Consider the following 12,229-nt stretch of genomic DNA (forward strand, 5'->3'; position numbering starts at 1 on the left):
TCCAGTGGTTCTACAGCTCCTCTGCAACAATTCGCAATGTCAAAAAATGATGATCCACAAAATCTTGAGAAATATGTGACATTTAATATCAAATAAGATGGATTTGTGCAAAAATACAAGAATGACATTAGGACATATAGAAAAGTCTGTATCCCTCATTAACTGGGAGATTTATAACTATAACAGAACCAATTCTGAGCAGTTTCAGAACCCTTCAATTCATTTTGAAGATCAGTGCTACCAAAGATACCAGCTTTGCAATACAGTAAGATAGTTAATATCTATAAATAGATAATAGTTCAACACAGTTGGAGACAGAATAGAATGGTTCAAGCATATATACATTAGGCTTGGACTAAAGAGTCTCATTCTGTCCCAGGAACAAATTTATTTTCATAACCAGTAAATAAGTGGTGAAATATGAAGTCTAAATCAAACAAGGCATTCATCTGAACAGTGTAACACTCAAAGTAGGTTCAGGCTGTTGCTAGTGCCTCACAGAGGTTCCCAAGGATTCTTCATCAGCGTCTACATCCTCATAGTCGTGTTGTTCGCTGGAAATGTGGATTTCAACTGTACTAGAATCTGAATCTGTTGAGACAAAACATGGGAAGGGTTATTGCTGGTAGAGGTCAGTGGGCAGGTGCATATAAAAGTTTTATTGTGATTACATTTCATGCCTTTTGAGTTCATCATCAACTGAATTTGTTGGGGAAAGTAGAATGATCAACCTTTTGTACAAATGATTTAAGGCTTGTCATGTCAAAGAAACTAATGCTGCTGATACTTGTTACTGTGTCAAGGATATGGGCAAAATGGGAGGAATAACTTGAAAGAATTATGAGGCCGATTTTTTTTTGTTAACATAATATTACAAAATCTGCTTAAGTATGGAAAATCACAGGCTTGACTTACACAATACTTGAACTTTACGGTGTTCCCTTGGTCATTTTAAGGACATTTTTGATAAGAACATCAAAGTAATGTATTTCTGATAATTATATTTACCTGTCAATTTCTCCAGAATTAATCTGGAATTCAACAAACAAGTGAATTTGCAGAATGAAGGTTTGTATGTTGAACGTAAAGAATTGTCTGGAAATAACTTCAATGTCTGTATATAGATTGTATACGTGACATTATTTCAGAATTTATTTGGTAAGTTCCCCAATATATCCTCTAGATTATCCACAAAACATAAAATATTTAAAAAAGGGGTAAACATTCATACAAAAGAAACCTTTCAAACATTCACTTTAAACATTCCACAGGGGGCTTAATGACTTTTCATCGACAACAGCTCCGCTCTTGTTGCATCTCAATGTAGGTCATGGCAGCGAGCCAGAAAGTACATATTTGGACCACTAGAAACCCAGACTTACTTATTCTTGTTCTCAGACAGGTCAGGGTTTACTTTGAAAATTACAATTGACTGAACAGATCCAGATTTGTAATATATCGCCCGTAGACGTTTTTATTGACAAGGGTTTACTTCAGACTGCAGCCGAGGGCGGCTTCCATTGATACACTTTCACTGAAAGCCACGGCGGCATATTTTGAGGTGTTTGTGCAGTACTTAACAATTTAAATTTTTATAATAATTTGACACCTAATTTCTACTTGTTTTTCAAATTCTACCTTTAAAAGATATATTTTTATATTAAGACATTTTTGCCAAATTGTATACACCGATGTTTTTAAAGATATCAGCTTTGACGTGTGTTAATGGTAAGACCTCTACATGTCTGCATTTTTCAAGGGGGATTCCCAATAACCCCTTTTCAAATATTGATTCTCTAAATCAAAAGAGTGTTTGCACGTAAACTCATATCTACTGTAAATAATTAGTGGTGTATTGGTCCAAAGCCAGGTGCTCCATCTAATGATATTGAAATGACAAAGATTGTATTTAAAGTTAGTGAAATGATGGCGAACCTTACTGAGCTTAATCTATCTTGTTCACGCACTTCTGCGAATTAGAGCAGATGTGCATGACGTGCACTTGGAGTGCTTTGTTGTACTGATAAGCGTTTGGCGTATTTCACGACACGGTTATAAAGAGGTTCTGATCCTTTTTAGCCACACTGATATAAAAAGGGAATCACATGAATATCTGTGAAAGAGTTACACAAAGGGGGAAGAGAGTTGTGTGAAATCAGGGTGGGGAGGAGCTGGCAGACAGTGAAGGAGGGAGAGAAGCGAGAGAAGACACTAAAGCTCTATGTGTTAACTTTGTACAAAGAGATCACTTTTGCAACTGCATTCAGTCGCAGCCACAACGTTACACCATAAACAAGCATATCTTATCATAGAAGAAACACATGCAGGCTGCTTCTCTTGTTAAAGCACCATTATTCAAAACAGACAATTCTGCAGGGTGTTATATAATACTACACATTTTATTGTCACATTCAGCAAGTCAGCTACAGCACTGCGTTATAAAAATATAACAAATTATAAACATAGAGCTTCAACTTTGTTCTGTTTAATGACTTTCAAATGAATTCGGTAGAAATAATAATAATTATAATAATAATAATAATGATAAAGTGGTTATCATTTTGGACAGTTTCTTCAGTGAACATTTCTCCAAAAGATAGCGCACAGCAAACTTTCACAGAGGAGTCCAACCAGAGCATCAGAGGATGCAGTGTAGCGTGTCAGCATCACCAGCCCTGATATACCGGCGAGCAGTTTGAGCCACTGAGATCCCAATTACCTTCTGAGAGGACACTGATGGCATCAGACTGATGCTGCCCATTTCCTATCATATTTTTCTTGGCTGCCTGGACGTGACTCTGGTAGATAAGGGCACCTCCAACCATGGTGTTGTGGCCTCCTGTGTTTGGCACCGAGGTAGAAACGGAGTCCCAGGCCAGCTCCCTCCTCCGCTGCAGGCTGAGGTCAATGTCGAACCCCGTCCAGCCGTGAAAAGCCAGGGTGTTGAGGAATGCTTGCATTGGGTTCAGTATACCCTGAAAGATTAAAAATGTCGATCAATCAAGATGTCTAGCATTTTAAATGGAGTGCCAACATTAGGCTCAAGTTAAAGTAGCCCACCATAATAAACCATGTGATGAGGGCTGCGTTCTTGATATTCCTCAGACTGCTGTCACTGATGTCAGTCTGCATCTCCAAGTAGAAGAGGAGACTCTCATTAATGATGTTGGGAATCCAGCTATAATCACCATCAAAAGTAAAAAAAAAACAGCTTCAGAATAAAGTATATATGTTTTTTCCAGTTACATAATACAGCGTTGAGGTGAGATGGTGTAATGTCTTGCTGTGGTGAAAACAAACAAAACTAACTCTTCATTAGCTTGACATTGCTAAATTTGCGGGAATACTGTTTTGCAGCTTATTCCCAGACAATTGAAAAGAACTGTGGAGATTTTAAAGTAATAAACATAAACCAATGCCTGCAGGATTTAAAAAAAAAAATCACCAGTATCTGTAGATCTGTTCATTAACTTGGATATCATCAGTAAATCAATTGGACATATTCACTTATTCATGTTCATCACATAGAAACAAAAAAAGGCTGCGAATAAGCTGCATCAGAAAAATATATTTAATTCAATATATTGAAGATAAAAATGACTGATCACATACCAAATGAAGAAAACCAGCATGATTTTAAAGAAGCGGACTTTTATCGCACTGGCCAGCCGCCTCTCATTTTCTGTATAGATTCCCTGTCGTCCTTTTAGTAAAGATGTCACTGAGTCAGAGAGAGGAACGCGTGAGTTATTCAAGGTTTTGTGATACGTTTCCTTCGAGGACGTCAGTTGTGAGTCAGAACGGGTAACTGACCTGCGGATATGGTCCGATTGAAAAAGATAGGGTTTGCCACCAGGACCAGCAGCATGGGTGCGTATGTGGTGATGTAGTGGGGAACGGCATGCTGGAACCCTTGCTCACAGCTGCGCACACAGGGGATAAACAGCACCAACGCCGGATATCACAAATTTACCCAAGCAATGTGTTCTCATTACCAAAGGAGGTAAACCCTCATTTCAACAGCTGGTGACGCTATCAAATTGGCAAACTAAATGCGTAACTTTGGACGACAAGGCCTCTTACTCTGAGATGGATGGGTAGTAGAGCATTGCCAACCCCTCGATACACAGCAGCAGAGCCAGACCCCAAGTAATCATGTGGTAGAGGATAATGGTGCTGATGGAGAAAGAAAGAGGTCATGAGACTGAGCTCACAACACATGCTGCAGCTTGCTATCTGGAGGGCAAATTGTTTTATGTGAAGCCAAACAATTGTGAAGACTGCACACACACACACACACACACACAGGGGAGGGTAACACATTGTTAACCAGCTGACAGACAAGACACACATTATAACTCCTCTATGGACTCCAACTTCAACAAATGAGCAGAACAAACTTTACGCTTTCCAGTATTAAAAGAACATGATGTTTCTATAATCAAGGATTCTGGGAAAGAATGGTGCAGCACCTGATTCCCGCCGATGTCTTCACAACCAGGAAGACGTCGACTGCATAGCAAAAGGTCCACCAGAATGAAGCGCTAAAAAACAATTGGATCCACATCTGGAAAAAAAAAAGCAACATACAATATATGACACATGAAAAATGAAAATTAAGACAAATAAATGTCTTGACTGATGGGCATGTAATGAGCAGCAATTTCTGGTTTCTGATGTGAATGAAATTGGTGATTTTATTTTCAAAACAGACATTTAAATTTTGACAATTCCTGAAATTATTCAGCGCTATTAGAGGCAGGTTTACATTCAGGAATGACTGAGCAACATTGTGCTCAGCATGCGAATACATGTTGTTAAAATGTCTTACACTATAATCCATAAAGGATGTGATTTTGTGTCATTAACCTTTTTTTTGTTAACACGTCTTAAACTGACTTACTGCCTCATAACCGTACGTATAAGTAGCTAATCGGCTCATTATTATTCACAATAAAGCCCCTATTTTTATTCTGCAAGATCATATTCTTCAGTTTTAGCAGAACCAATTGTGCTGATTAGTCTTATAATTGCTCCTTGCTAGAAATATATAGGGAAGTTGTTGTATCTCCACTAGAATCTTCTTTTGTGTGTGCTTTAGAGTCTGTTCTTATGGGAAAAAAAATGATTATATTGTGAAAAATGAGTTTAATTTCACCTTTGATAGCAGTTTTGACAACTATTACACAGCATTGCTAGTCTGTCGGTTAAGATTGTGCAGATAGTGGTGTTGATACTTACACTTACACTGAGCTAACAAAGAGCTAATATGGGTTATGGTAAATATGTTTATACAAATATGAAGCTGCTGTCACATTCTATTTCCGGCACATCAGCCGCGTTAGCCATTTGTCTGTGCAGTTTGAAGGATTTGCCAGATATAATGCACATACTGCACTGCCCACGCAGAACAGCTCCGGCCACACATCAGTGCTGTTGGCCACCGAGATGCGGGCGACAGTGTCTGGCAGGCCCAGCCAGAGAGAAGACCTTAAAATGATACCTGGAACAGAACAACAGAGGGGAAACAGATGGGCTCTATTCATTACTGCTATTTTGAAATCAGAGCAAAGGAACAATGCCAGGAGAGAGAGGAAACTAAATTCAGACTATGCTGAATACATAGTCAACTTTATGATGAAGTGCTTTGAGTTGAACTCCTTTTTAATTGTGGGTTTACATCATGGAAATGTGATCTGCCTCCAGGTGTGGTTTATAAGCGCACTTTTCAATATGAGACTCTGCTGCAAAGAAAGAAAAAAAAAAAGGTTGGGAGCTTTACCAGAATCTTTATGTGTTGTGGGTCTGGTGTTGTGTGTTTCATTTGGCAGTGTGTTAGAAACTGCTCAGTATGTGAACCTCTCTCTGGCTCTGCGTTACTGTAGCCACGATGTTATCCACAGCCTTGAATGTGTTACATATTGTATTGAAACAAACTGCATTTAAGTAAATGATAAATAAATTTGGAAAAAAAACAACAAAAAAAAAAAAAACAACCATAACCAAATGAATAAAGATATTATAGGTATTAAAAATAAACAGACAAAAATTAGAAAATAGAATAAGAATAAAATAGACAAATAGGTAAGAAAATGAATAAAATATGGCGATTAAATTAATTAATGAAGTCATTAATCCTGCAGCAGTAGGCCGCAAAAAAAGGCCATTTGCAAAAAGTTTGAATCATCATGATATGTGCGTTTTTAAACATGAAGTAAGACCACAAAACTCGTACACGTTTAAGCATCTAAAGGGTTAAAAAGCCAACTCAGTTCAAGCGTGGTTGCATCCAGTTGTAACCAGGGTTCCCTGATCCAATGGCGGACTTTACCTGCGCATCCCAGCATGTCACACACACTGATGATCAACAATATCCGCGAAGAAGACGGTGGTCGAGGAAGAGGATACTGTCCGAGCCTCCTGTATCCCTTGCGTTTGGGCAGATTTTGGAGAATAGAGAAAAACAGGCTCAGGCTGGCGCTGCCGACGCTCAGCGCGCCGAAGATGATCGGCTGGAAGGAAACCACCAGATCCGTGGCCGCGTCCCGGTTCGGGCAGCAGAAGGTCTCCAGCCGAGGGGATGCCATCGCGGAACCGGGAGAGAGAAAAAAGAAGGAAAGAGGGAGACAGAAGGAAAAGAAAAAAGGGGAGGAAATGACCGAGTCCTTAGCTCAGTTCTCTGAGAAATCACGGGGTGGAAACATCATGTGCTTTTATTTAATCCTTGCAGTTGCAGCCGGGGGTAATACACAATAGGAAGGGCTGTTGTGAGGAGAGTGTGATGCAAGGTTAGAGCCTGGATGCAGCTTTATTGGAAATTTTTTGCAACACTGACCCCCACACAGGCCCATCCCGAATATCAAGAGAGGCAGGGCGAGAAGAGATGCTCCAGCAACAAAGGATCAAAGATTCAGGGCCCGGATCTGACAGTGTCAAAGATCTCCAGGTTAGGTGGTTTTAAAAGCTGGCGGAAGTGGCTTTGTGGATTCCAAGCTCTGATGTGGTATAAAAATATACATTTTTACCTGTTTGACTGTATCCGTGTGCAACGGGTAAAGTGCTTTTTTGGTTTTTACTGTTTTTTTGCAGCACCTGTGCCTCCTGTGTGCCTTCCTGTTTTTTTTTGTTTTTTTTTTTTTGAAAATCAGGCACATTCTTGTCACGAGCTGGCTGGATTAGACCAAACTTCTTGTGTTTACACAAGATTCTCTGTGTATTTATGCATCGAAGTATTTCACATTTACACTTCCGGGCAGATATTTTACAGGTACAAGCGCATGCATGAATCACAGAAATATACTTTTCTGCTGCTGCAGCCTTTTTACCACAACAGGCTTTGGAGTCCATCACACATATCCTGAACTTCATTTTCATTCTGGACAGCAAACTCTAGTGAAACTTAGTGAAAAGAAAATATGAGGGTGAAATTGCTGAAATTACCTAATTTTCTCGCCCTTTTTTCGCAGGTGCATGTGTCAGCAGATCTTCAGCCTACTGTTGCAGGTTCTCAAGCCAAGGAACACCATTCAAGTTCTACTGACTACTACTAATACTATTACTTACTGTCAAAGCGCTTAAAATTTTATTCCACCAATGTGATTTCTACCACAAAATTCATTGCGATTGCAGTGGACATTTATGTGAGCATCACAAAAGTGTACATTAAAATAAAACTAGAAGAGCAGTGCATGGATCTCGGTTGGAAAAACATGAGACACCACTGACACAAAAGGACATTTAATACCTGCAGTAATAATTAAGGCTTTCATACAGACTAGAAAAAGCAATCTGCTGATATAAACCTTCAGACAGTATTTGGACATTAAGTAGCATTTCAATCCTGCCTTACTCTGTAAAATTAGTGAAACAAGGGGTAGGAATGAAGACTTTATTTTTGACCCCCCCATCTCCTGTCTTCCTTTGCATACCTGCATCTCAGGCTACATCTACACTAGTACTGAAGTAACATTTAGAAGTGAAATGTTCCCAGTCAACTCAGAATTAGTTCAGAAAAGAAGGTTTTATCTGTTTTCTGCCTTTTACCCTTCCCCCTCCACACACACACACACACACACACACACACACACACACACACACTGCTGCAAATATAGTCTCCATGACCGAAAGATTGAAGTCATTTGAGTCTACAGTGGTAATTCATTGTCACATGAACATTGTTATATTGTTATATTCTGTGGAGAATGCATTACTTTTACACTGTGTGAGTGCAAACATGGGTGTCATGGTGACGCAGTGCTTAGCGCTTCGGCCTCGCAGCACGAAGGACCCTGATTCGATTCTGATAAGGGGACCTTTCTGTGTGTAGTTTGCATGATCTCCCCATGTTAGTGTGGTTTCCTCACACATTTCAAAAACATGCAGTGGGAAAATTGCCCTGAATGAGTGAATGATTGTTTGTCTATTTGATCGCTCCTCACTCAACGACATACTCGGTTAACAACAACTCAGAAGTTTCGACGTCAATGTATATGCGTCGGGTACAATGGCAGCGCAGTTGAGAGTAGTAATGTACCCAAACGTAGCCGTGTATGATAAATTGGGCTCAGGCAACTGGCAGCGCTGAGATACAGCCGGCATCTTCTCTCCTTCAGTCAATAAGTCTCATTCAGTCACCGTAGTATATTTTAATTAGTTACCTCCAATTTTTCGACAGTACTTTCGATACTTTTTAATCCCCTGAAGATGTCAGATGAAAAAGTCCAAACAATTGCTTGCTGGGTACTTATATGTGACGATTTGAGTTGGCATGAAGGGAATCCTTCGCTTCATGACGAATTCCCTTAATGCTTAACGTGGTCGTTGGAACGGATCATCGCTGTTAAATGAGGAGCGACTGTTTGTGCGGCCCTGCGATTGACTGGCGACCAGTCCAAGGTGCATCCCGCCTCTTGCCCGATGCCAGCTGGGATCGGCTCCAGCATCTCCCCGCCAAGTGCAGGATAAGCAGCAGGAGATGGATGGAAGTCCTATAGTTTTCTGCACACAGACCCTCACGGGCCACCTCTGCCCATTAATATATTCGCCATATTTAATTTCACATTCTTTGCACATGCAGTAAAACAATCTGCCAATTTCGTCTTGCTTTAAATTATTTCATTTACTTGCCAAACACATACACAAAGGACTGTATATTGCAGTGCATTCAGTTGTAGTATTGTAGGATGCATTTGTTTTAAATTTCGAATATTGTACGTCTACACATAGACCATTGTCTGACATGTCATAAACAAAGACTGTCAATTAATTAATTGATTGATTAATTGATTAACAAATGAATTTATTGATTCATCAATTAATTGGATAATAAACTCATTCATTCAGTCATTCATTCACTTATTATCTATACTGCTTACTCTGCATTCAGTGAGATGGGGATCCTATTCCAGCTGTTCACCCTGGACTGGATATTTTTTGTTTTAAATGAACCTACTGAATGTTTTTGGAGCCATGCAGTCAAGGAGAGAGCATTGAAACTCATACGCACAGAAAAGGCTCCTTGCTGGAGCTCCCTTTTTGGTATGCCATCCTAAACAAAGACATTTAGCTCCTCAGAGTCATGTAGTTTGACTTATTTTTCTGCCAATACAAGAATAATGACACACCATTAGGAATTGGAGTTGTCACATTTTACAGCGTGTAACATATTTATAAACACATTTACACCAGGGAATGAAACCAAGTGGGGGACCAAAGAGGCCTTCAGTTCAATCTCGGCTCAGAGACCTTCATTAAGCTCATAATAAATACAAGAGTCGGTTAATTAAGGGAAATGGGTCATCTGTCCGGCCCTTTGGCCTCCGTGTCATGTGACGAGCCCAGCCCTGCTCTCAGCAGCACGAGGATTAGGTAAACACTGCTGATGATGATATAACTGCTATCTATGGGTCGTCCTTTTGTGTTTAAATCGGGCTCCTGGGTTTTCCAGCTTTCATCCACAGATTCTACTACAAAAACATTCTGGTTCTGGTAACCGGAAGGTTTCAATTAATGTAGTTACGTGAATGCGCATGTTAAAATGTACAGGATGAGATAAGCTCAACACAAACAATGAATGTGAGGATGTGCAAAAGTAGATTCTTCTGGTTTAATCTTAGATACTATTAAATTAATATGAGCATTCTCATGAGGTTTGAAAGAAACTGAAGGAGAGGGGATTTTCTCAGATAACAGTTTTGTGGAATACTGCAAGATTTATATTTGACAAAGGACATTTTTTCATGATTGACATTTCAATCAGGGGAGGAAACACAGTTGTCAAGTTTCTGTCAAGGCAATGATGAAAATATTAAATCCATGCCACGAAGATTAAAAAGTCTTTGTCGAACTGATTTTTCTGAGCCCGGGAATAAAACAGAATCCGTCTCATAACCTTAGTTCCTTGTAAGAGGTATAACATTTGCTGATCTTTGGTTTGCCTACTCAGGTTTGCTTTGATTTGCTTGACGGCTTAAAGCCTATAGCCGAAATCGTTTCCTCTCCGAAAATGCTGCGGACCTCTTCCAGAGAGAGACGAGGTCACGGCGGCTTCTGGATCTCTTTCCTGGACTGAGATCTGAGAGAAACCGGCGGACACTGTGGCTGATTTATTTGGGAAAACAAAGCATCAAGGTCTTTCATTATTCGGTACAACAGAGAGGGCATTCATTGAGTTTGTACAATGGAATTCTAATCCACGCACACCTTCCCTGACATGGCACAAAGTCAGCAAGCAAACTTGCAGCCTGCTGCCATGGATTAACAACCACCCCAAAGGAGTTGGGATTGACTCGTATTGACTTTCTGCTTTCTGTTGCTGCCCTCTGCTGTCCAGACAGCCTACGGTTGTTGACACAAGAGCTGATGCTTGTATTTTTACTATCTTTTTCATGTTTTAATATATCTGTAGTGCACTGTAGTACCAGACTGCAGTAAAATAATGATACAAACATTTTGTGGAAAGAGGTCGATTCAAGGCGATTATTTTAGTTCAAGGAGGTCTCTCTTAGTCCGACCATCTAAATTCCACTCATTCAGAAATACTGATTTTTAAACCTCTTATATAATCATCGCTGTAAATACTGATGTATGACATTCAGACTTTCAAGCTATTTTTCCTTGCATTATCTTCAGTTTATTGATCATTTTAAATCAAAAGGAAACGCCGACAGAAATGACCTTTCTGACACTGACTGACTGGAGGGCCAAACTAGACAGAGATGGACGTCTGTTTCTAGTGTCAGAATACATCATTTGTTTTTATGAATTAGTCTTTCATGATTAGGAAACATAGTTGTCTGAAGAACAATAGAACTGCAGTACGGCATCATTTACCATATTTATGTCAACCCAACCAGTGAGGCATGTTTACCACAATGGTAAATCGAGTGGCCGCTAATCTTTTAAAACATTTAAATGATCATGTCACAAACAACCGTATCTTTTTTTTTTTCTCAAGAATGAAATTTCCCGGTCAAAACATTTCCCTTGAAAATTTTGAGTCTGCTATGAAAAGTGGCTGCAGTGATAAAGATTCTTTGAAACATCTACATTTCCTTCTAGTTAAAATCGTCTTCTCGTAGCAACTGGGCTTGATTTTCTTCCCTTGCAGGCATTTCATAGCTCATCTTCTTCAGTTTGAACGGATTGCGGGGAGTTTCCGAATATAACCGGCGGTTCCTCTCTATTGGACAGACTTCTGTGAAGTGACTGCTAACTAAACCAACCAGGAACGTGTGGACACGCAAGCAAAGTTTCCTCACATGCCTATGACATCCGGCAGTGGGTTTAGGGAACAATCTTGACCCCGTGGGACCTGAGCTTGAGTTGGCAATGGGGTTTTAGTATTTGCGAGTTATTTGAGGTCAATGAGAAGATGATGAAAATGAAACCAGCTGCAATTTCTCACAAATGAAGTACTTTTTGCTCAGAGATGTCCTTGTGTGAGGACAGCAGATTTATTTTACTCCACGATCAAGGACACCCACTCTTTATTATAGCATCACGTTAAAATTCTGTGTATGTGAGTGTGTGTGTGTGTGTGTGGGGAGCGGAGATGATTCATGTAATTAAGTCATTACACAGGTGCTTCCTGATTAGCAGTTATAGATTGTCGCAAAGACAAGTCTGACATTTATATAACAGTGCAAACATAAATGACCATGAAAAACGTGTTAAAACTCTGAAAGGCGATGAGTTTTTGTATCTGCTGCATTTTCTCTCTCCATCTTCT

The 12,229-nt window shown here is 39.7% G+C and overlaps 1 protein-coding gene across 1 annotated transcript; it reads right to left on the reverse strand.

The window, feature by feature from the left end:
• Positions 1–49: 49 nt before the first annotated feature.
• On the reverse strand, positions 50–6,870 carry gpr143 (G protein-coupled receptor 143). Its single transcript, XM_086145594.1, has 9 exons — positions 6,332–6,870; positions 5,394–5,503; positions 4,473–4,567; positions 4,084–4,176; positions 3,814–3,923; positions 3,613–3,721; positions 3,061–3,178; positions 2,720–2,975; positions 50–591 (listed from the first exon to the last, which is right to left on the reverse strand). The coding sequence occupies exons 1-9, from the start codon at positions 6,585–6,587 to the stop codon at positions 488–490; spliced, it is 1,251 nt and encodes a 416-aa protein (XP_086001720.1). The 5' UTR covers positions 6,588–6,870; the 3' UTR covers positions 50–487.
• Positions 6,871–12,229: the final 5,359 nt, after the last annotated feature.

This window comes from Fistularia commersonii, chromosome 4 (genome assembly GCF_037954325.1).
Source record: "Fistularia commersonii isolate RoL2024-O1a breed Wild chromosome 4, RoL_Fcom_v1.0, whole genome shotgun sequence".
NCBI lineage: Eukaryota > Metazoa > Chordata > Actinopteri > Syngnathiformes > Fistulariidae > Fistularia > Fistularia commersonii.